The 26799-nt window shown below is 34.8% G+C and overlaps 1 protein-coding gene across 3 annotated transcripts in view; it reads right to left on the minus strand.

Annotated features, from left to right (window-relative positions):
- Nucleotides 1-304: 304 nt before the first annotated feature.
- LOC106080543 (protein pellino) overlaps nucleotides 305-26799 on the minus strand; it is a 119219-nt gene continuing 92724 nt past the window's right edge. For all 3 annotated transcript variants that reach the window (XM_013241953.2, XM_013241952.2, XM_013241954.2), the window contains exons 4-10: nucleotides 16594-16825; nucleotides 12322-12513; nucleotides 8730-8918; nucleotides 8538-8636; nucleotides 8297-8450; nucleotides 3880-4057; nucleotides 305-820 (exon numbers count right to left, since the gene is read on the minus strand). In XM_013241953.2, coding sequence (XP_013097407.1) covers nucleotides 694-820; nucleotides 3880-4057; nucleotides 8297-8450; nucleotides 8538-8636; nucleotides 8730-8918; nucleotides 12322-12513; nucleotides 16594-16825 — 1171 coding nt within the window. In that variant the 3' untranslated portion in view covers nucleotides 305-693. The remainder of the gene's footprint in view (nucleotides 821-3879; nucleotides 4058-8296; nucleotides 8451-8537; nucleotides 8637-8729; nucleotides 8919-12321; nucleotides 12514-16593; nucleotides 16826-26799) is intronic.

A 26799-nucleotide genomic window follows, 5' to 3' on the forward strand; every position in this document is an offset into this window, starting at 1 on the left:
AAAATATAGCAAAAACACACATCAACTTGCATAGAAATAAATGTACAAAAATAATTATATAGAATAATCATTAATAATAATAATGCGAAATGCAAATACGTAATCAATAGAGTTTTTATGAAACGAAATTTATATAACTTAATATAAAATTAAAAAAAAATAAATGTTGCAGTAATGTATGCAGCAAAACAAAAAAATCTATGGTAAGTAAATAATACTTTTTAAGACAAATCTAATGTTTTACAAGGGTTTCTTGTTTTAATTTTGTTTTTTAGGGTGGTTGATTTTTTTTTTTTTTTTATTAAACATATATGCATATATAGATGTATAAATGTAGCCATGTATTTATGTGGGTGTGTTATGTATGTATATGTTTTATGCACTTTATGTTATGTGGTTCTTGTTGTTTTTTTTTTCATGTATGTTTATGTATAAATAGAACTTTGTTGATATTTTAAAAAATAATTTGTAAATATTATTAATAATTCATTATTAATATAATATTTTGTTGTTGTTTTCTTCGTTTTTCTGTTTTCTTTTTTTTCTTATTCTTATTGTATAATTTATGTTTTTAGAAAAATAAAGCCTATGGATTATTTGTTTTTCCTTTTTGTTGTTGTTGGTTTTGTTTTGCAATTTGCTTAATGTTTGTTTTTTATGGTTTTGTTTTATAATAATAATATATGATACATTTTAATCTAAATTATCTTGAAAAATTAATTTAATAAAACCCGAATTGCCGTCTAATGGCGTCGCACAGAATGGACAAACAGCCTGAAAGCCATTTGTGCCATGTGGTATATCCACATTAACCCAGTATCTGAAAGGAAAAAAGACAAATTTATTACCTTTTGAGAAGAAAACAATGAAAATATATGTATATATATATCAGAAATACATAAATATAAATTCTTATATATAACAAGTCAAAACGGCCGAACTATGATGGTGATGGAGTTCATTGTTATCACGAGAAGTTGAGAGTCTCAGTGAGCCGGGTGGCACCGGCTACTGCTTAAATATACAGTCCCTATGATTACAAAGCGAGTTATTGGCGCCTTTAAATAACGAGCCCGCGGCGGTCTGTCCTATGAACCGGAACGAACATACTCACATATGGAGTTTGACAAGCATCGCTACCTCCACATGCAAATGTGGCTACAACTATGATATACCCACTTAAATCGGCGGTGAGCCATATGTTGTCGCAGGATGCACCTATAAGGTGAGGCCATGCGAACAACTGAGTAAATTTTTTTTTTAATTTTGTTTTGATTAAATGTCATAAACATGATAAAACAGCTGTAATTTTTATTCTAAAATCTTAAAAAGATGTTCTAAAGGGTGATTTTTTTGAGGTTAGGATTTTCATGCATTAGTATTTGACAGATCACGTGGGATTTCAGACATGGTGTCAAAGAGAAAGATGCTCAGTATGCTTTGACATTTCATCATGAATAGACTTACTAACGAGCAACGCTTGCAAATCATTGAATTTTATTACCAAAATCAGTGTTCGGTTCGAAATGTGTTCATTCACCGTAACGTTGCGTCCAACAGCATCTTTGAAAAAATACGGTCCAATGATTCCACCAGCGTACAAACCACACCAAACAGTGCATTTTTCGGGATGCATGGACAGTTCTTGAACGGCTTCTGGTTGCTCTTCACTCCAAATGCGGCAATTTGGCTTATTTACGTAGCCATTCAACCAGAAATGAGCCTCATCGCTGAACAAAATTTGTCAAAATTTGAACACATTTCGAACCGAACACTGATTTTGGTAATAAAATTCAATGATTTGCAAGCGTTGCTCGTTAGTAAGTCTATTCATGATGAAATGTCAAAGCATACTGAGCATCTTTCTCTTTGACACCATGTCTGAAATCCCACGTGATCTGTCAAATACTAATGCATGAAAATCCTAACCTCAAAAAAATCACCCTTTACTTGATCAAATTAGAAGAAAAAAGTTGTAAAACAAAGTTCATTTCTAAAACCACTTTGATATTTCAATTTACGGGATTTGCCACTCAAGGTAGTTTCATTGGGGGTAGATATTTGTTGTGCTAATGACGCTACCTCTTAATTGTACCATGATGTTGTTGCTTTTTGCATCATAATGAGCCTAGAATCACGAAACTGAATCTTGGAATCAGCAGGGTGCCCAAATACAATAATTATAAGATTATTGTAATCTTGTTATATGTGAAAACAAACAAATAAAATCAAATCAAATTAATTTGTGGGCAAATGTCAAGTCACTGGCCAATCCCCATATGAAGTACAATAGGACCACCTGCGATGGCGCAACAACTGATACAAAAAAAGCGCCAGGTACTTCAAACGTCCCACGAGTGAGGGATGCCGAGCTATATATAAAAATCCAATATAATTTACCGAAGTCGCAATCACCAACGCTAATATGTATTAGAATGTATGTAGACGACACTGGTGATGACAGGGATGTTAGTTATTTTTAGAAAATATCATATGTGTAAGAGTATAGATGTTTACGTATGAGATAGTTACCCTGCAAACATTTTCTATCGTGCGAGTCACTTAATCTGCAATCAAGAAAGTGGAAATAGGAACTTTATCTACTTCGGCACCGCCGTAACCGAAACGAATGACACCAATTTTGAAATAAAGCAAAGAATAATACTGAAAAATAGGTGCTACAATGAATTTAGCAGTCAGCATAGAAACAAGGCCACCTCTCGACAGACGAAGATTACACCATATAAGACACTGATACTACATGTGTCAATCCCGTGGCAGCAGGTTGTACGTACCGGATTGGCCCGATGGAGTTTTTCATCGGCAAGAGGTGCCGCCTCAGTGCTACAACAACAACGACTGCTCTTGTTGTTATATGGCTGCGAAGCATAGATACTTGTGTATATTGACGAGGCAGTGTTTGAGAGAAAGATTCTTCGTTAAAATTATGGATCAGTTTGCATTGATGGATAATATCGGGGTCGTAGGAACAACGAACTGTATGAGCTGTATGACGATGGTTGATGCTTAGTAGAACGGTTGCGTTGGCTATATCATGTTGTCAGAATGAATGAAGAAGCTCCATCTAAGAAGACGGCCACTGTGAAATACGTAAACAGGGACGGCCAAAACTCCGATGGAAAGATCAAGTGTTGAAACGCATCTCGAAGCTAGGTGTCAGAAATTGGAGAAGTAGCGCAGAAGATCTATTCTAAGTTCGGCTAATGGGATAAATCATGTGAAATGGATTTGATTTGTCATAGCAAATTAAAGCAAAGTAAAGTGGTGGTAAAGGTGGTCAGAATTGTGACGCCATTGACTCTCACATTCAACTGGCGATGTACTCCGCGGTTCATGAAGTTAACAACAACACCAAAGACTTGGTGAGGAGTATTTCCAAGATCCCTAAGTGGCAAGATAAATATGACAGAATTAAAATCAATAGCAGATGTCATTCTCGTGCAATCATCATCATATGTTACGAGTTCGTCAGAAGGCTACTGAATGGATATACATAAATATGAAACATATAACCACATCTTGCAAAATTCCCTGCCAAAACCTACGGAGCTACTGACGAGATTTTGGGGATCGATCTTTACGATTTTCCTTTACACAAATCCTTGCCTGGATTCAGTACCACAATTCCTCTATCTATATACCAAACATTGGAAAATATAAAAGAACTTTGGGCCTTGAGTACCTCGATTCCCCGCATAACCAAGTTTCAGCATTAACATAGAATATTATCGAGGCTTGGCATTTAGCTTCTTAGTACAAGTCTTCAAGAGAACGTCTAAAAATGCACTATGGAAAGTTCGCCTCCTCTTGACTTAATAATTTTGTAGTTTGGTTTTGGTTTTAATTTTCTCAACTTACTTGACCGTTTTCTCAGTCGCCATGTGGCCGCATGGATTAAATGCAAATGTTGGCGGGCCAATATCTACATAGAATGCCGGTTCTAATCCCATACACAATGTTACAACAGGTCCAACTTCTAAACACATGGGACAACGTCGGGCACCAGTACTTTTATCTTGACCCCAGTCGTGATGACCTGCAAACATAAAAGAAATAATTATCAATATTTTCAATAAAAAAAATGTGTGATAAGTCTAGACTAGAGAAACTGGAACAGAATACCAATGATATGATACTTTTGATTTGTTTTAATTCAACTAAAAACAATATGAACTGTATGCTCCACATAATAAAGTAAAGAAGTAAAATATTTTTTTTTCTGGGCAAACAAACATTCCTTTTTAAATCTATGACCAAGGTCCTACCCGTGCTCGAGAATAAAAATTATGTAATGAATTTGTGTTGATAATGTGTGGCCATCCATATTGGAGGCCCGTCGCTAGAGAGAACAATTCAGATCTTGACAAAAGCGTAGCAAGTATGCTGAAATTTTTCCTTTTCGTTGTAGTTTCTTTCAAAACGTTTGCAATTTGGTTCCAAACAGAAAAGGAATTCAACTATAGCAGTGATCTGGTCGATATAATGGAACGACCTCTCACATAAGAAGGTCATAAACCATACACTACATTTGGATGTTTGCGAAGGTTAAAACTTTCCAACACCTATTTTTGGAAAATAGCTTTGTAAGATGTTTTTCTATCGACGATGGTGGATATCAGCGACATGTTGTGGTTTCGCTTTTAAGTACTGCTAATTTTTCTGGCTTGTAGCGGTGTGCTTCTAACTCGATGAAGGCAGGCTTTGATGATTCTTAGAGCTTGGTGTACAGCCTCTTCTAGGGCGTCATATAATTTCAAAAAACGGTGATAAATCTAGGGACCTTCTTTTATATCGCTAGATCTCTTTATCGGAAGGATTTAACTTTACGTCTCCTTTTAGTTAGCAGTTGTATGCGCTAAAAATTAGTCGCAATTCCTTGTCCATTGACTTCAACAGCCAACTTCAAATGGTTTCTCTTGTCCTACGGGGCTTCAACTTCGCACTTTCAAACTCTGAGTGTTTAAGTTCATCCCGTATGGTAGAACTTAAAAAATAAAACCACATGCTTCAAAATTTGGTAAAGCGTTATTTAGGTATTTAGCGCACTGTTTCTACATAGATGGCGCTGTCAATGTTGTTGTTGCTGCTGATGCTAAAGTTGCTTCAACACCGACTGTCGACCGCACATGTATTTAACAATCCACCTCTTCGCCGAGGTTGGAAAGAATGTAAGAAAGTGAGCCGACATTATTGAAGAAAGTGATCGATCGTATTGAAGACCTTTGACAGGTCTAAAGCCACAATCCGTTCCCAGTATCGTTTCTCAATAATTCTGCTGTGCATTGAATTAACCCAAGCTGGGTAGAAGTAGTAACTCAAGTGTCTTTGGAACTGGCGTTATGAGAGATATCGGCATATGTGACTCTTCTAGTTCTGCAGATTTCACTAGCCTGAAAACAATTGTCACCCAACCCATGTTCTTTATCTGGAGTATTACAAGGAGATATTGAGAGTTTCCATCTGGTGCTTTACTCATACATCATAGACATGCTTAAACATCATATTCATCATCGATATTCTGCCAGGTCCAATAATTTTTGATGACTTGGCTTTCCTTATGACTTCAGCAACATCTTCCGCTCTGAATAGCTATGGTATGATCGACTAAGAACTTCCTTAGGATGCTCCTTTTCACCTTGTCTATCGTTGGTTACTCGACAAATTTTCTGATGAATTAGCCTGGCATCGTGGCATTTTGAGCGCTCAATGTGAGACAAGGCCAAAACGAACTTCATATGGAAGGCAACAAAGCTCCCAGTAAGCCGTTGGCCTTCAATAGACAACAGATATTGCATAATCCCATGGCAGCCGGTTGTTATAGGGTTGGGGTAGGGTTGTTATAGTTGTAGCCACATTTACATGTGAAGGTGGTCACCCTTAGGAGATCTATAGGTGAGCAAGCTTGTTTCGGTCCAAAGGACCGATTTCCGCAGAAAATTGATTTTTTAATGGCAAGAGAGCAAGAGCCGGTTCCGGTCAACCTGTCGACCTCGCTTTGAGACTCTACACTCGATAAAGCTAATTGTCGCGACTGCAGTTGCAGTTACTCCATATGCGGAGCATTCAACTATCCTCAACCTGTGGAGGCGCACGGTAGTTCTCAGACGAGCTTCTCGTGATGACGTTGAATACCACACGGGTTCCAAATCTAATCCCCCATTTTTGTATTTCGTTCGCCATGTCGTAAGTACTACCTGACCCATAATTTTGGTTGGGGTGTCTTCATTTATGGTGCTGAAAGTGGAGTTCTCATTTGTTTCCCCTGTGCTGCGCCTCTCTGAACGTGGCTAAGGAGTCTCCTTTAACTATGGGGTTTTCGCCTACGAGTCGTTACAGTTGCGATGGTTGGGTTGATGTTCGTTTCTTGGATCAATGATGATGGTGATGTGTGCAGATACTTTTCCTGCGACCAGAGCAGGACACACATTTGGCACGTGAGCGTTTGTGTTATTGCAGCTATTACATTTGACCGAGGTGGAGCAGATAACAACCCGGTGGCAAGCCGTGTGCGCATGCAGATGTATTCTCGATCGGGTCTACGTCACATGTATGGTTGGCTGCTGCCGTTATCTGCTGGATGGTTGATGTCGTCCGTCACTTAGTGGTTATTGCGCTTGACTTAGTAACAGAGTTGAGGGTAGCGACACCAGTGCTGTCTGATTCGAACAGCAGATGTTATCGCTGTTACACACGGGTGTCAGCTGTGGTCGTTGTTAGAACTTTGGGTGAGGTGGCTGATCCTGGTGTCTCTGCCTTTAGTTGATTATGTGTGAAGTTGATCTTGATGCTGATGTGGATTGTTTTGCGCAACATGCGCCTACATAATTAACTCTGCGATCTTCAGCCCATCAGGAGGCCTCCGTGGTGCAAAGGTTAGCATGTCCGTCTATGACGCCGAACGCCTGGGTTCAAAACCCGGCGTGAACATCATAAACAATCCGCATAAAATAGGAGGCCCCATATAATTGAGCTTAAAAAACATTAATCGGACTGCACTCATTGATATGAAAAAAGTATCCCCTGCCTTAATGGGATGTTCATGGGAAATTTAGTAGTATTAGTATCTTCAGACCTCCAGTGGTGTATCTAGCCATTGCATAAAGAACGTTTAACCGATGATGATCTGCCCGCTGCCTACAGTATAGTGACATGGTCCGGGTTTGAACTCCGATTCGGAGCAGATTAGACGAAAATCCCAACCCAGAAATATAAAATAATGAATTTTGACAACTTGGGTAGGTATGCGATTTGTGATCTGTGGCCATCGTTGGGGCTGCGCCGTTCCAAAACACCTATCGCTGTGTATGTCCGAAAGTTACTGTTGTTGGTTGTTGTTGTAGAAGTGCGTTGTACACTGAGGAGGGAGCCCTTGCCATGAAGGACTTCATCTGGTCAATCCGGTACGTACAACTGTCTGCCTTGGTGTAATAGTGTGACGTATCTTTAACATTTAAACGTTGTCCAAGAATCTGCCCTGTCACCATGTATCCAGATCTAAAAATTCTTCAACTTGGATGAAATGCCAGATCTAGTTATGCCCGGTAGATATACATGTTATGTGGTGGCAGAAATGACATTAGGCACGTGAGCGTTAGTCTTACCCCTGCCACATTGTAGCAAATCCAAAACTACTATGTCTGGACTTGGAAGGCGGAGGGATCCAAAAATGTCATAAGCCCCATAGCTGTAAACGGCTACAGAAGATATACCGCTAAGACCAGCCTAATATACTCCAAGATTAAAAAGCTCTCTGTTTGTACCGCTGGACATTAAACTCCAAATGATGGATACCCAACCTGAAGTCTCTGGGCTGTACACAAACTAGATGGTAAGCTTAAACAACAAACACTTATGATTTCGTACAGGAAATATCTTTGTCTGCTCTAAAAGTGGCCTGTGGGAGATCACTATAACATGATTCCATATATCCACACTATCTATTCATAGTATACCGGCCAACCTTTTATAAGTGTTCATAACAATTTCTTTGAGTAGCTTGGTTAAACCTCATTCTAAAACCTGCATATATGGCATTTCTTAAGTCATCTTAACTTCCGTTGAACCCAAATACCCCAATTGCCCTAAAATATCAAACAGTTTGAGAATGGGATTTCTCAAATGGATTTCTATTCTCTATCAAAGACCTAAAAACATCTGCATATTAGTGTATCTTTCACCCTTTGCTTTCATTTCTTTGTCTTTGTATGACCCCAATATTCGGCCATCGCCATCATCATTGATGGACATCTCCAGCTTAATGTCAATGTCTATTTACCTTGGACATGGCCACAATTTAAGTACACATAAGGCTGATTAATTTGATCACCAATATTCACTTTACGGGGTATAACTAAGGTATTAAGGCCAACAGGACATTGAGGACGACCAGCATTGACTTCGTCAATTAGCTTTTCCAAATCACGTTTTGTCTGCATAATTGGAAAAACACAGGGAAAGAGAGAAAAGTGTTAAAAAGTTGATACTTAAATTGTATAAAATGGTCAAATGGTCATTACCGGTGAATGTTGCAGACCTTCCGCCGAACGCCATAGCAGAGTGGCGCCACATAAATCAATTAAAGTGCCATCTTGTAAAATATTTGACTCGTCATAAATCTAAAAGAAGAAAAATAAAAAAAATACAGTCATATGAAAATGAAAGTCCCAGAAAGAGTTAAAGAAAGTTCCTAGTCATTCACTTGCACTTACCGGTTGTCCTTTCTGTTGGGCTGAACGAGATTCACGCAGACTAAAAACATCACCACCCACCGAACATTCTCGCCAGAGGCCACATTTGGCAGTGCCACCACAAAATTGCCCCTTGGGATGCATGATTAAAACACCATTTGTTGTGAGGCCATCGATTTCCACATTGTCTTGCCATTTGGTTGCCTTTTCCTAAAAAACATAAAAAAATGAGAAAAAAGAAAGCAAGGAAGGGTTTAGTTAAAAATTTTAGTGATTTCAGTTATCATCATCATCATTTTTTCATCAAACCAACCACAGCCCACCATGATGGATGAATGGATGGATGGATGGATGGGTGGGTTGCTTGGTGGCTTTTGTCTTGATTGAATGTTTTGGAGATTTCTTTTTTGCATGCATTGCAATGCAAAATGTATTCCAACAACAATAAAAACAACAACAATAGTGTGCTAAACAAACAATAGACATGACAAAACGCCCAACATGCACTTGGGTCTGTGGTGGTCTATGGCGTATGGTGTGCACAGCAAGGCGTAGTACTCCAGCAAATTATGGATACCGTAACAATGACCCACTTTTCCATTATGGGCCAGGCCACAAAGATACGCCATCAAACATTTATTTACTCTTTTTGCTGTTATTGTTGTTGTTTTTTTTTTTGCCATATTTACACTCACTCTCACATTGATTGGCGTTGTATGTAGATATAAATGTAGGTACAAAACTTCTATGACAAGACTAGCTAACTAAGCAACATTAACGACAGCTTTGTATAGAGGAACTACACGAGGAAAATATTATGTCAACTGATAAGAAATAAAAATCAATTGTTTTTGTAACAACTTAAAAAATTTAGAATTAAATAAAAATATTAAGTTGATCTATAGAAAATTTTGTAAAAAATGTTTTCTGTAGAAATTTTTGAAAAAAATTTCTATAAAAAAATTCTATAGAAAAAATCTGATAAATTTTATATTCTTTGAAAAAATTTTCACAAAAGTTTTGGTAAAGAAAAATTTGTTAAAAATTTTAATGAAAAAATTTTTTTTTAAGCTGGATTAATTTGTCCAGCTGTAACCAATATAGGGTTTGTTTTTGTTCCTTTTTTAAAAAAGTTTTAAGCAAAATGTGCTTGCGATTAATGGATTGGGCAGGCTACAGAGATCGCGATTTCGAAGCTAACCAAGCTCCATCATCAGTCTGCTTTGCCGCCAGACATACTTCCACCACTCACAAAAATTTGTGAGCTGTGCAATGGAAGAGCATGCCTTTTTGAGACGAACATTGGACCATATTATTTTTTTATAGAAAATTTTGTCAAATTTGTTTTCTATAGAAAATTTTTTCAACTTTTTTGTTTATAGAAATTTTTTTCTATAGAAAATCTTATTAAAATTTTTATCAAAATTTCATTTCTATAGGAAAATTTGTCAAAATTTCATTTCTCATTTTTTGTTTGTTTCTCTTTCGAGACGAGCTCAATGATCGGAGCCAGATCAGTACAACTTCTCACAGATGCATAGAACCACGTGCACCATAGAAGTAGTGTAATTGTCGCAGAAAAAAGTCTGTCATTACACGTTTTTATGTAATGGGAAAAAGCACAACTACTAGACATGGTTGTCGAGCGCGGTTAATGTGTTGGTTGCATCATAGAGGCGTTTTCGCAATAAATACGATTCAAATACAATATGCCAACGCACGGCCCTTGAAGCCATCAAACCTAATATGGTTGAAAAGTCTTCTAACCAAGGACGAAACGCGTCCCATAGGTGGGTGTTGCTATCTCTTAATTTTCTTTTCCATTTGCAAGAGAAACAAATAAAAACTGTGAAATTTAATAATCTTCGCCATAACAGCAAAAAATTTGAAAATGAAAAATATTACATATTAATAGGAAATTTTAACAAAATTTCATTTCTGAGGAAATTTTGTAAAAATTTCATTTCTGTAAGAAATTTTGCTAAAATGCTTTTCTATAGAAATTTTTTTTAAAATTTTTTTCTGTTGAAAATTTTGTTGAAATTTGTTTCTATACAAAATGTTGTTAAACATTTTTTTTATAGAAAACATTTGTCAAAATTTTTTTCTATAGAAAAAATTTTGTCAAAACTTTCTATAGGACAAATTTTTTCAGAACTTTTTTCTTTAGAAAAAATTTTGTCAAAACGTGTTTCTATAGAAAAAATTTTGTCAAAACTTTTTTCTATAGAAAAAATTTTGTCAAAACTTTTTTCTATAGAAAAAATTTAGTCAAAACGTGTTTCTATAGAAAACATTTTGTCAAGACTTTTTTTGTAGATAAATTTTTGTCAAAACTTTTTTCTACAGAAAAAATTTTGTCAATTTGGTCAAAACTTTTTTCTATAAAAAAATAGAAAAAATTTTGTCAAGAAAGTTTTGACAAACATTTTTCTATAGAAAAAATGTTGTCAAATCTTTTTTCTATAGAAAAACTTTTGTCTAAAAATTTAGAAAAAAAAATAAAAATAAAATTTTGAAAAAAACTATCTATAAAAAAATGTCGACAAAATTTTCTATAGAAAAAATTTTTGTCAAAACATTTTTCTTTACAAAAAATCTTGTCAAAACATTTTCTATGGAAAACATTTTGTCAAAACTTTTTTCTATAGAAAACATTCTGTCAAAACTTTTTTCTATAGAAAACATTCTGTCAAAACTTTTTTCTATAGGAAACATTCTGTCAAAACTTTTTTCTATAAAAAACATTCTGTCAAAACTTTTTTCTATAAAAAACATTTTGTCAAAACTTTTCAATAGAAATAATTTTGTCAAAACTTTTTTCTATAGAAAACATTTTGTCAAAACCTTTTTCTATAGAAAACATTTTGTCAAAACCTTTTTCTATAGAAAACATTTTGTCAAAACCCTTTTATATAGAAAAACATTTTGTCAAAACCCTTTTCTTTAGAAAAATTTTTTTTGTCAAAACTTTTGTCTGTAAAAAAATTTGTCTAAATTTTTCTATAAAAAAATTGTCAAAACTTTTTTCTAAAGAAATAATTTTATCAAATTTCTTTTGTCTACATTTTTTTCTAAAGAAAATTTTTGTCAACTTTTTTTCTATAAAAAGTTTTTTTTTTTAATTATATTTCTTTACAAAACTTTGTGAAATTTTAATTTTTATTAAAAACTTAAATTTATTTTTTCAGTGTAGTTCTTTACACAAAGTCGCCTCTTCGTCATCATTATTACCAGGCAACATATAACCTCACCCCACCACATCATCATTGCAGAATTCAGTCAGCTAGCACATAGTCATAGTCATAGCACTCCAAACGCCCAGCCCCCATCACCATCACCTCCAGCACTTGGCGTCCACTTAAAGTTTAAACAATTTATTGATTAAATTTTAATGATATACCAAAGGCGGCAGGCAGCCATGGTAATAGCAAACTGAACTCTGTGGGCTAGGTTTAGAAAATAGAAAAAAAAAACCCAGGCCAAGTGAGATGATGTTGTCAGGAGTTGGCCAAAGTGATATGATGACGTTGGCTTTTCACAAGCGCAGGGAAGGAAGAAGTTTTGTAGGTTTGATGTGGCCTGGTTACACACTCTGATGTTATATACTTACACCCAAGAAAATGTTCCTACTCGAATCGAAGCCGGCTGCAAATATTCGTGCCTTTGAGGGTTCGCAACGATTGACCAGAATGCGACATGCGAAACGTGATATTGTACTCTGCATTACTTTTGCATCTTTCTTGTCACCGGGCAGTGTGTCCATAACCACAAAATCTATGGGTGATTCTGAGGAGCGACCAACCTGTAAAGGAAAAACAAAAACGAAAAGGCATACATCAATGAAACTGGTTTTGCTGAGCGTACTACTATCATTAAGAAGTTGTAAAAAATTAGAATAGAAAAAAAACCATGGAGTAATACCAATGAACAATGTCTTTTTTATTAGAGCAAAATGTTAGTGACTCCTACGGAATGTCATTGGAATTGCTTGCCGTCTCATTTGCCAATACAAGTGAGCGCAGGCAGAGGTGTTGCAAACACCGGAAACTATTTAACTGGAACTTGGACAAATTCATGCTATGCTCATACATGACAAAGTCTTGAGAAGGGAAGTTCTCAATCATGAATGGATTAAAACAAGTTTAAACATTTTATGAGGTATGGTAAAGAGTGGGCCTAAAAACTTTTAATAGATTAACAGACGTTTACAGTAGTCGACAAACTGTGAAATAAATTTTCTATAGAATGAAATTTTATTAAAATTACCTATAAAAAAAATGTTGTATAAATATCACATAAAAATTTAATTTTGTGATTTTTTGAACATATTGCAGCTCGAGATCGAGATCATGCTTTCTATTCAATGAATAGCATAGCAAAGAACTGATATAAGTTATGCAAGTGTGTGACGTTTTCAAAATACTTTGACTGCATGGTGGATCGCGATTTCTGATACGCCATGTATCCTTATCAACACCTTTGTCAAATTGATTAAGGCGCTCTACATACCCTACGACTATTGAGTACGATATAGAGAATGCTTCTCTTCCTTGTCAAATTGATTAAGGCTCTCTACATACCCTACGATTATTGAGTACGATATAGAGAATGCTTCTCTTCTGAAACAGGGCTCAAAAAGTCTCCTAGTTCTTCCAAGCGCAGTTTCAGAGGAGAAGGATGCTCTACACCGTACTCAATAGACGTTGGGTATGTAGAGCACTTTAATCAATTTGACAAAGGTGTTGATGAAGATACATGGCGTATCAGAAATCGCGATCCACCATGCCTCTCAAAGTGTTTTGATAACACAAAGAAAAAATAATCGCAAAAATTTTTCAATTAAAAATTTAATTGAAAATGAAATCGTCTTAATTAAAAAAAATTAGTTGATTAAATTATTTTTTAATTGAATATGATTTTTTTTTTCAATTACAGTCGTGATTGAAAATTTTTCATTCCCAACTCAAGTAAAAAATTAATTGATTCAATTAATTTTTTTTTTTTTTTTGTTATAAGCGTGGCCACGGACTTTTGACCAAAATTTCAACCAAATTTTTAATTGATCCAATTAAAAAATTAACTGAAAACTTAATAAATTTCAATCACTTTTTATTGAATACGGGATTCTTTTAGTTGAAAAATTTTTCAATTACCTTTTTAAAAACAGTGATCAATATTATCATTTTTGTGATTGAAGCAGTTTTAATAAAAAAATTAATTGGATCAATTAATTTCGTGATTGAAACCGATTTTTTCTGTGCAGCACACACTTGCAAAACTTTCATAACTTCTTTGCTATGCTATTTTTGATCAAAAAGCATTAAATTCAAATGGTCCTGAGCTGGAATATGTTCGAAAAATCAAGAAAGAATTTTATAGATCAAAATAAAGGAACGCAAACCGACAAAAATTAAATTTCAACAAAATTTCCACAAAAATTAAATTTGGAAAATATTTAAATATTTAAAAAAAAATATCCACCATGGATCTTATTTGTCAAGTTCTTTGCTCGGTTTGGGGGAATCGTGCAGACCGATCTTCCTTCTCTCACCAGTAGCAAACACGCTTGAGGCATTACTCCTCCCGATTTGCCGTGCCTTCCATCAGCCCAGGCCATGTTATAGGACGGTCCTCGTTGCGCTGGACCTATCGATACGGTCACCCATGCCAATCTATTTGAGGACATCGTCAACACGTCCCTCCAGCCAGGCCTGAAACGCTGGGTCGCGAATTATCTGTGTGGTCGCCAGTCATTTGTGGAATTTAGGGATAAGAAGTCGAATTACCGTAGAGTGAAACAGGGACTTCCCTAAGGCGAGGTGATATCTTCGGCACTGTTGAACCTCTACCTATACCTCCAGACGGCATAGAGATTGTATCATATGGGGACGATTGTACGATCATGGCATCAGACCCCCACCCATTGTTGATATCTGCGATAGGTTGAAAATTTACCTCAACGAACTTGCCTCATATTTCGCCGCAAGAAATCTGAAGATATTTGCCACCAAATCTTCAACCTCACTGTTCACTACAAGTACGCGTGAGCCACCGTATCGCAGAGGTTAGCATGTCCGCTTATGACGGCGAACGCCTGGGTTCGAATTCTGGCGAGAACATCATGAACATTTTCAGCAGTGGTTATCCCCTCCTAATGCTGGCGACATTTGGGAGGTACTGTACCATTTTGGTATGGCAGCCACGTAAAAACTTTTTTACAAAAAGGTGTCACACTGCGGTACGCTGCTCGGACTCGGCTATAAACGGGAGGTCACTTATCGTTGATATTAAAAAACCTGAATAGGACAGCACTTATTGATATATGAGAAGTTTGCCCTTGTTCCTTAATGGAATGTTCATGGGCAAAATTGCAAATTTAAGCGAGAGGTGAATAGCGAGCTGACTTTGATGGTCGATGGAGAAGTGATTCCGATCTTCAAGTGGCCCAAAATACTTGGCGTCACATTTGACAGCTCTTCCACATTCTCAACACATCGCACAGAAATTTTCGATAACGTCAAAAGTAGAAACAAGGTCTTTAAGTCACTTGGCGGCAGCAAGCCTTAAGATAGATCTACACGATCTAGAGCGTAAGGTTCATCGCTACAAGAGAGAATCTCTAGATCAAGCGGCATATCAAGCAGGTCTAGACAACATTCATGCAGACACGGTAGCAGATGCGGTAAATAGCTACCCGGTGAATGTAGTCCTTGGAGAACGAGCGTCTCCCATTGCACCCGAAGAAATTGACCTCCCCCGGCAATCCAGGGTAGTAGATGTATGTTCCGATTGTAACCGAGGACCACACGATACACGACAATTGTTTAACTGTCCAGCCAGACCCACTCGACTCAGACCCAGATCCCTGTGGACACACCCCACCCTCGCAAAAAGCGCCCAAAAATGATCTGTCTACCGATGGGAGCAATAAGGGGATCAAATGAAAGGTAATTGAAACAGACAGACGAAGATTAGACTATACAAGACACTGATACTACCCGTGTTGTTATATGGTTCTGATGCATGGGTACTTGTGAAAGCAGATGAGGCAGTGATTGGAGTATTTGCGTTAATGGAGAATATAGGCGACGTATGAGCTGTATGAAGACGATAGCATTGTTACACGCACCAAAATACAACGGCTGCGTTGGCTAGGTCATGTTGTCAGAATGGATGAAGAAGCTCCAGCAAAGAAGTCTTTTGAAGGCAAGACGGTGGTACACGCAAACCGGGAAGACCAAAAGCCCGATGGAAAGATCAAGTGGTGGGAGACACCTCGAAACTTTATGTCAGAGATTTTAGAATGAGCGCAGAAGATCGAGGTGTCTGGAACGCTATTCTACGTTCGGCTAGTGGAACAAATGTTCTGCCATAGCCAATTAAAGAAAGTAAAGCAATTGAAAGTGGAATACGAAACTTATATACAAATTGGGATTAAGCCGCAGATAAAATTTTAACATAAATTAAATTTTAACAAAATTTCCCATAAAAATAAATTTTAAAAAATTTTCTTATAAACAAAAAATTTTGTCCAAACATTTTCCAATGAAATTCAATTTTGTTAAATTTTCCATTGCAATTTCCACCGAAAATACCAACCACTCTACAGTGAATTGCAAAAAAAAAACTTTAATTGAGGTAAATATAATCAATTGTTTTGTTTGTCGAATTTCCTCATTACAAAAATGGAATTAATCAATTATAGTGTTTTTTTTGTGTTTGTTTTGCATAAGCAAACCCATCTCAAAGCTGTCATATTAATCACTACCTCATTCACTTGGCATAAATGGTTGAAATTCCCTTGAAATATAAACCCATTTTGTGTTATCCTTCATTTTCTATTTGTGTTGTTTTGGCCCCCCATGTTAAAACCACCACTCACCTGAAACATATCCGTTTCCGTATCCTCTTTGTATTCAACTATGACAGCTTGATTGCGAGATAATGTGTACGATATTGAATGTTGATTGGCATCGAGTATGGCTTTTGATGTTTGTGGCGATTGGACGATGTAGTGCTTGGAACGTTTAACTCCGCTGGGCTCACTGCGTTTGTACAGGACAAATTTGGAGCGTCTGCGGCCGCGATCACCTTGTGGTAAATAGCCATTGTAACTGAAATCAAATAGAATAGAATAGAACAAGATTTATTAGAAAATTTTTAAATTTAATAAAAATCCAATTTAAAGCAATTTTAAGTGATTTACAAATGGTCATTGAATTTGTATTACAAAAACAAATCAACTATCAAAACATTAAAAGCGGACATTGAGAGTGTTCGTGTACTCAAAAATTTGTGTAAATTTGCACAAACTGTTGCTGGATGTCGATCGCGTACTTTATTTGCCAGTAGAAAAGAGGGACACAGTGCGTGAGAACGTAGAGCAAAACTTGGAGAGTTTGGTAATTGAGAGGTAACAAATTTCTACTGGAGGTTTTTTCCTAGAAAGATGCAGGATCGAACAGCTGTTTTATGAAAAATATCTGTTTAATTCAAAGTTGCAGCATCGAACAGCTGTTTTATAAAAAACAGCTGTTTAATTCAAATAAATGCCGAAAGAGAGTAACGACTGTTCTTACTCTCCTGCTAATTTTTACTGGAAAAGTACGCGCACATACCTATTATTTCTACAAACTCTAGGTACGTTTACCGCTCGCCTACGTCTAAGCAACACCAACACTTACAAAACCAAAGTAGGTCAAGTTTTTTAGAACAATGGAAACAACAACAAGCATGATATTTTGCAATTGTATTGCCTCCTCTTCTAACACCACCACCACAACTACAAGACCCCCACAAACCATGTTACAACACTTTGGTGGCCGGGTGGTGAATGGTCTCCATTGCCGCTGTTTCCCAAACCCTCGCATCGAGCGCAAATATCGAAGCATCAATTTACATACAATTGTTTAAAGATTATTCACTTTTGCTTTAACAATACAACCGGCAGCTTTGAATTTAGCTATTGAATTTGTTTTCATTTCGTCAGCGGTTTGAAATTTTACACATATGTCAGAGAACTGTTGAATGGTAAGGGCAAATGAGGTAGGGGTTTCCGTAGCCTCCTTGTTTCAAACGTAACCTCAAGACAAATGAGAGTGTAATTAACACTTTTGACTTTTGCATATATAACATAAATGTGCATAAATTTATTTTCATCTATTTTTAAAAATAAAAAATTGCACTTCGGTGGCATATTTTTCACTTTTCCCCACAAGTCTTGTAAATTTACTGACGCATGTTACAATTTTGAAGCGTCATAGAGGAAAATTGTTGTAATATTAACCATTCTTAGCTATACTTTTTTTTTAAAATATAGCCGAAAGAATGATGGACAGCTAGTAGGGGCCTTCATTGATTTTGGAATGGCAAAAACACTCTGAATTTTTTTGGTTGGTGTATATCAACTTAAGCACTGTGGCCCAAATGGTAAATCTAGAACAAGAAAATTCGTAACGATCACAATTGGGAACTATACTTGGGTAGTTACGAGGGTGGCTCCAAATACGCTGACCTAAGAAAGAAAACATAACAAATTTGGTTAAAAGTTAATTTTTTTCAGCATATTTGCATTTGCGATTATTCCTCTTAAACTTGTATATCCAGTTCTCTCATTGCTTATGATAGCACTTTGTATCCCAATTATTTCTGTTTTTCTTCTTACAACATTGTTGCAGCTTATGTTGATAATGGATAATTGTTCAAACTTGGCCTACACTATGTCATTATATGATTTAAATGATCATTAAACACTTTAAACTACGATATTCATGGCTAATTGGTGGAAGATCTTTAGAAAAGATACTCGTTGTATTGCAAAGAAGCTTATAGTGTACATAGCATAAGACAAATTTATTTTGAGCTTAGTAAATTGTAGAAAACCCCATAAGTGAGTAGGGCGGTTGCACAGTTGGTATACCAACAATACTTATATATATTTCTATAACTTATATGCAAAAACAAGTCTCCAATGAAGAGAATAATATAATTTTGTAGGTAAAAACACTAATTAGTAGCTAATTACAATAAATAAACTTGATATTTACCTGATTTATAAAAAAAATCAATGAAAAATTAAATCTCCAATAAGTGTAGGCTCGAAATTTTTATATTTACTATGCATGGAAACGCCACATTCTTATAGATTTATATAGGCTTGTAAAATACATTAACTTATTTATTTATTGTCAATAACACAAAGAAAACAAGCCTCCAAAGAAGTGGAGACTTAAATTTTCAAAATCTTTAAGATATAAAATCATTTTGAAAAGACTGATGTTCAATAACAAAAAAGTAATTTGGTTTATAGAAGTAATTATTTAAAAATCAAGTCTCCAAAAAAATGGAAAGTTAAATTTAAAAAAATCTAATCTCCAAAAAAAATGGTGACCAAAATTTTTGGAGTTCTATATCCAGAGGAACGTTTCTATGTTAGACATTATTGCAAAAGAATGCAAAATATATATTGAATAACGACACAAGTTCACAATAAAGTGGCGACTTGCAATTTTTAAGTCTCCAAAGAATTGAATGCTATGATTTTGTGTGTAAATACAAGTTTTAAAAGTCTGATTTGAACTCATTAAGAAAAATTACTTAGTTTTTAGAAATAATCATTTAAAAATCAAGTCTCCAAATGCATTGAAGCGTAACATCGTTATAGAAGTAGTCTAAAGACTCATAAAATAAGTATGTTATTAAAAAACACATGTCTAAAATACAGGGAAGAGTGAGTAACACAACGTTTTAAGTCTCCAAAAGTTCGGAACTTATAATTCTGGGTAGAAATACAATTATTAAAAGACGGATTTCGAGTATTGCCATAAATAAAAAAAAACTGTTTGGTTCTTTGAAAAAGTCATTAAACAATCAGGTTTCCAACTTTTAGGCTTAAAGTTTTATATCCAAAGGAAAGTAACATCATTAAAAAGCGCTCCAAAAACGTTAAAAAATTAATTTTTGTCAAAAATTTTAAGTCTCCAATGAAGTGGACATTTTAAATTAAAACCAATAACCATAATTTTGTGCAAAAAAAATAAATAAAAATTGTTTATCAATGAAATGAAATTCATTATATAAAGGTATATTTTTTTATAATTTAACATTTTTGAACCTAGTCTCCAATAGAGTGGAGACTTTATGTTTTTAAATTGTATGTGGATGAGATCCCCACATTGTAATAGTATTCTATAGGCGTTTAAGGTATATATTTGAACAAAACACAAGTCCAATGAAATAGACACTTAAAATTTTTATGTCTCCATAGAATTAATAGCTATAATTTTGTACAGAATACAATTATTAAAAAAAGATTGATTTTCAGTTATGAAATTCGTTATGAAAAAATTACTTGTTTAGAAGTAATTATTTAAATAATCTCTAATAATAAGGAGACTTTTAACTTTAAAATTTAGTATGCATGTATTCATCAGAGTTGTTTAACATATATTGAATAAAAAACTCAATTCTGCAAAAAAGTGGAGACTTTGAATTTGAAGTCTCCAAAGGATTTGCAACTATTATTTTGTGCAGAAATACAATGATTAATATATTGTTTTCCATTAGTAACATTTATTATAAGAAAGCCACTTGATTTTTAGTTAATTATCATTGAAACAAAAGTCTCCAATTAAGCGGAGACTTTAAAGTTTCAAGTTTTATGTTCAGAAGAACATAGACAGTGGTCCAAAAACATGCAAAATTTCTATTCTATTAAAAAAAAACCTAAGTCTCAAAAAAGTGAAGACTTTAGACTTCTTGGTATTCTATATTTGAGGGAGGACAACGTTGTTATGGTTAAAAAAAAGTTTTCCAAAATAATGGAAGATATATATTTAATTGAAACCGACTAAAGTTTTAGCACCATGTTTCAAAATATTTTTTCCCTTTATCTTCCAAACCAAACATTTTACATTTGAATGAAAAAACTCTACAAAAATGTAAAATTATAATTTTATGCAGAAATACATTGTCTAAACGACCGATTTTTACCAATTCGTTATGAGGAAGCAACTTGAGTTTTAGGAATTATCACAAAAAAATTCTCCAATAAAGTGGAGACTTAAAGACTTTGAGTTTAATATTCATGATAACGTTATATTAGTAGGAATTGTTTTAAAAGCAATAAGGCCATCGTAGCGCAAAGATTGGCATGTCCGCCTATGACGCTGAATACCCGGGTTCGAATCCTGGCGAGAATTTGTTTGTTTATCTAATAGAAAGATAGTTTATTATGATGGACAACAACAGTGAAAACTATTCTCCAAATAAGTGAAGACATTAAATTTATAAATCGTATATCTACGGCAACTCTACATTACCATGCAAAATACGGACAATGCTTCAAAAAGTTTAAAAATATATATTTCATAAAAAACATAAGTCTCCAAGTAAGAGATTTTGAGGAATTATACTGTTAAAAAATTATGATTTTATACACCACCGCAGGATGTAAGTATTCACAGTTATTCGCTTTGTAACACTTCGAAATACTGATGTGGGCCGCTATAAGTTTATATATATTTTTTAACGTTCTGACATTTTGAGTCGATCTAGCAATGTCCATCCGTCTGTCAAAAGAAGGTGCTAACGACCTAAGATTGCCACTAAAAATTGTTCACACACTTCTTAAAGGTGTAGGTTGTTTGTGATTGTAAATGGGCCAAAACGGTCCATATTTGGATGTAGGTCACATATAAACCGGTTCCCCGAATATACTTCATGAGCCCGTAGAGGGTCCAGTTATTATCTTAAATTTTAGACATATTGTTATGTTACGGTTTTTAGCATCGAAGACAAAATTGGTTTATAACCTGATATAGCTCAAATGTAAATCAGCCAACCTGCCTATTGTTAAAAGAACTTGACATATGCGATCCATGATGGAGGGGATACAAGATTCGGTGCAGTTGAACTTGTTTTAGCTCCACCATTTACGGCCTATCCTGTCTCGCTACTAAATTCGAGCAAAGAAGGTGGAGGGTAGATAATCATCAGCTACAATGGCATTGCAGGGGCCAATTACTTTTCGCCGTCTTCTATAAAATGACGCTTTGTATTCATTATCGACATCAACCGCGGCATCTTTTCGTTTTTAGCTGCAGTTATTCAACACCACCATCGTCTGTGCCATCACTTTATTTCTTATCTCCGGTGTTGGCTGACATTTGCTGCTGAATGACTGGCTAGGAGGCTATTATTATTATCACAAATATTATTATAATCAACAGAAATAACTTCGTTTATGTTCAATTAAGCCGTGCCGCGCACAGCAAATGTTGTACTTTTATTCTGGCACTTTTGTTGTAGTCCTCATAATTAAATTAATACGACTGCTGATGGTGGACGGATAACAGAGGGATGTATGGAAAGACAGACGGACGGAAGAACAGTAGCATTTATGACTTCTTTATTATTTAATGCAACTCAATGCAATGAACCGATGGCGTTATGGCAGCACAGGGGCATTGTTTTCACAAAACGATGTCCTTGTAATTTTTATGAAATACGTATTGCTATGGTATTCGTTTTGCCTTGGTAAAATAAATTATTGAGAAACTTCTTGAAGAAATGAAATAATGACAACATTTGTTATTGAAATGAAACTTTGAATATTTCTATAAAAACAAAATATTATAAATTTTTCTATAAAAATAAAATTTGGAGAAATTTTTGCTATAAAAATAAAACGTTGAGAAATTTGGGTACAGAAACAAAATTTTGTCAAAGAATTATTTAATATTTTAATTAAATTCAAGTCTCCAAACAATTGGAGACTCTGAGGAAAATCCGAATATCTCAATTGCTTCCTATTAAACAAATGCCGTTTTCCTATTTCCTATTTTATCAAGTTATTATACTGAATTCCAAAAAAATATTAACTTTAAACTCTAGGTTGCGGTTTTAAATTTTTGCATCTTTCGTTTTTCAAACTCTCCAAGGAAGTTCAGACTTTAAAAACTAGCAAAAGCAGCCAATGAACTTGAAACAGTAAATAGAAATTTCATTAAATTTTTTTTCTAAGATTATTGCTGTTTCTTCGTATTGCTTGTTTTAAGATTTTGCCCAAGTCTCCAAAGGAGAGGAGACTCTTAGCACAGCTATAACCACTTGATATATAACTTGCAACTTTAAATTTCGTATCCAATTGCAACTTTAAATATCGTATCCTAATGGGGATTTTATGATTGTTCCCTTTCCTTTTTCTCGAGTCTCCAAAGAAGTGGAGACTTCAAACACAGTTACACACATTGAACATGCTCGTGCTAATTGCAAATCTTATCGGTATTCCGTTTCTAGATTAAAGCTTTTTTTCGAAAGCAAATTTTTAATTCTCCAAGTCTCCAAATAAGTCTGTCTAAGTGACTTTCAACACAGCAGAAATAGATATTGTAAATGTGAGAAATAGATCTAGTAAAAAGTGTAGACTTTGAGCAACGTTCATATTCATAGACATTGAACTTGCAAATGTGAAAAGCGAATTTCATAGACTTTATCTTTATAGATAAATGCTGCTTTTCCGAGATTCTATATTTTTTTCAAAGTCTCCAAAGAAGTGGACACATGAAAAAAACGATATTTTCACGTCTCCAAATAATAGGAAACTTTAGACACTGCTTTATCCGAGACGTGGAACTTGTTCTCCTGTGTTCTCTTTTTAGATTAATGTGTTCTTTTTTTAGATTAATGCTGCATTTCGGAGCTCCTACCATTCTTTAAAGTTTTCTAAAACATTCCAGTTTTTATAAATGAAGTATTTACAGTTATTGTATTAGAGATTTAATTAATGGGTTTCATGTATGTTGTTCTTCGAGAATTAATACTGCTAGTCCTTTTGAATTTTCCACTCTTTCGTTTTGGAAATGGAGACTTTTGGCAATATTATAATCATAGCTTTTGTATTTGTTGCTGTCAATAACGAATCTGATTGATGATCTCTTCTGATTAATGCCGTTTTTTCTAATGCGGGTTTAAAATCTTTTCCATTTTTCTTTTCCTTCAAAGAAGTGGAGACTTTAAGCGCTACTATAATCGTAGATATGGAACTGGTAGCTGTACTTGGCGAATCTAATTTATGATTTTGTTTTTAGATAATCGCAATTTTTTTGCGTTGTGATTATAATTTTTTCATTTTTATTCTTTTTTATCCCAATCCTATCCCAAAAATAGAGACTTTGAGTAATGCTATATGCTTAGACATTGAACTTACAAACGCATTAAGCGAATTTCATAGATGTTTTTTCGATTAACAATGTTTTAGAGTTCCTATATTTCTTCCAAGTCTCCAGAAGTGGAGAATTTAGAAATGCAATATTCACAGATATTGAATTTGCGATTGTCTTGAGTGACTTGATTTGGTGATTTTGTTTCGAGACTCGTTTCGTTTTCGTTCCTATTGTTTTTTCCTATTGTTTTTCCCTATTTTGTTTTTAGCAATTCTCCAAAGAAGTGGAGACTTTTTGCAATGCTATAATCATAGTTTGAATTTGTAGCTGTTAATGACGAATCTGATTTATGATCTCTTGAAGGTCCGATTTGACTAAAATTTTGCACGAAGTATTTTGGTATCACTTCCAACAACTGTATTAAGTATGATTCAAATCGGTTTATAATCTGATATATAAATAATATAAATCGTTCTTGGATCTTGATTTCATTAGCTAATAGAGCGCGCAATTCTCATCCGATTTGGCTGAAATTTTGCATGAGGTGTTTTGTTATGACTTCCAATAACTGGGCTAATAATGGCGCAAATCGGTACATAACCTTATATAGCTGCCATATAAATCGATCTGGGATCTTGACTTCTTGAGCCTATAGAGGGCGCAATTCAAATCCGATTTTGTACTACGGCTCCTCTCATGACCTTCAACATACGTGTCTAATATGGTCTGAATTGATCAATAACTTGATACAGCTCCCATATAAACCGATCTCCCGTTTTTTCTTCCTGAGCCCCTACAAGGCGCAATTCTTATCCGAATGAACTGAAATATTACACAATGACTTCTACAATGTTCAGCATTCATTTATGGTCCGAATCGGACTTTGACTTGACATAGCTCCAATAGCATAACAGTTCTAATTCAATATTCTTTGTTTGCCTAAAAAGAGATACCGCGCAAAGAACTCGACAAATGCCATCCATAGTGGAGGGTATATAAGATTCGGCCCGGCCGAACTTAGCATGCTCTTACTTATTTAAAATCCTTTTTTCAATTGCGATTTTTAATATTTACGCCTTGTTTTTTCAATTATTCAAATGAATAGAAACTTTGAGCTATAACCACAGACATTGAACTTGAGAGTGTAAAAAGCCAACTTCATTGATGTTTTCTCGTTGCTATTGCGGTTTTTATGTTGTTTTTTTTCTATTCCCCCTTTTGTCGCATGAAAGTCAATGGGATAAAACCCCTAGGCGAGTAAAGCCCAGCTGTAAATTAATTTTGTGTGCAAATATGTAAAAATTTCAACATTTACAATTACAAAACAAATAGTGGTATTTATTTTATTTTTAAATAAATATTACAAAAAATATATAACAGTCAAGTATTTAACCGCTAAATAGACACTGCTATTCATTTAGAGAAGTGATAACAAATTGTCACTTGTATTGCTCATAAAACACTTGAAGCATTGTTAAAAGTTGACTTTTGCTTTTATTTGTTGCCTTGAAAAACAAAAAATGAACAATAGCATCGAATGTACGAACAAGTGAAGTTTATTTAGTGCACCGGAAATTACCTTGAGAAAGTAAAATTGAAAGAAAAATATGAAAAAAAAGAAAGAAAAAGTCAGCCAATATTTGCTGAGAAAGTTAAATGAGATTGTATTACAAAACGCTGAACAAAAAATGCATAGCTCGTTGCATTTTCCATTTGTAGTCAAGTAAGTATTAAATGAGCATTTAATCGGAACTTGATTTGATATTTAATTTGTAATAAATTTGTTTACAGATCATAAGTAGCATGGCTGCGATTGTATTACTTGAGTCTATGATTAAGTTTATAGATAAGCCATGGGGTGAGAGAGGTAAACATTGATAACTATGGCGAATAATAAAAATTATATAGAAAGAAATTCCTTTAAAAAAAAACAATTTGGTATTTGGTTATATCTAAGCTGAAAATATTGCAAAGTACTACAAATAAGATCATACTCTGCTTGGATTTTGGAGGTCCAAATAAAATTCGTCGTACAAAATTTCAGCTAAATCGTATGAGTATTATGTGCTCTAGAAGTGAAAGAAGTCAAATTAAATGATTAGGCTGGATTTTTCATCCATAACGAATTAGAATTTCTTTCTCTAGGCGCTCAAAAAGTCAAATCAAGAGATCAGTTAATATGGCAGCTACATGCATATATTAATTGATTTCGCGCATTTACAATACAAATGACCTACATGTGTATATCAGTAACAACTAAAAGCGTGCTAAGTTCGGCCGGGGCGAACAATGGATTCCGCTAAAAATTTACCCTTATTAACTGAGTTTGTATTTGAATTATTTTTGTATCAAGAAGTTATATCGGTACTAAGGATAAAACTTGGCACACATGTTGTAAGTCACAACTCAAGTTTTTCTTTCAAATTTCAGCCAAATCGGATTAAATTTGAGATTTCTATGGGCTCAAGAAGTTAAATCCGGGGTTCGGTTTATACGGGGGTTACATCTGTTTATAGACATGAATGTTGGAAGCCGTAACTCAAATCGTTGATTCAAATTTCAGCCAAATCGGATTAAAATGTAGGCCTCTAAGGGCTGGAGAAGTCAAATTTGGGGATCGGTTTATCGGATCATACCTGGCATTGATGTTGGAATTCGTAACTCAAGTCTTTGTTTCCAATTTCAACCAAATCGGATAAAAAATGAGGCTTCTAGGGGTTCAAGAAGTCAAATCCGGGGATCGGTTTATATGGGGGCTGTATCTGTTTATAGACCGATAAGGATCATATTTGGCATGGATGTTGGAAATCATAACTCAAGTCTTAGCTCCAAATTTCAGCCAAATCAGGTGACAGTTAAGGCTTCTAAGGGCTGAAGAAGTGAAATCCGAGGATCGGTTTATATTATTATTTTAGCCAAATCAG

Source organism: Stomoxys calcitrans, chromosome 2, assembly GCF_963082655.1.
Source record: "Stomoxys calcitrans chromosome 2, idStoCalc2.1, whole genome shotgun sequence".
Taxonomy (NCBI): Eukaryota; Metazoa; Arthropoda; class Insecta; order Diptera; family Muscidae; genus Stomoxys; species Stomoxys calcitrans.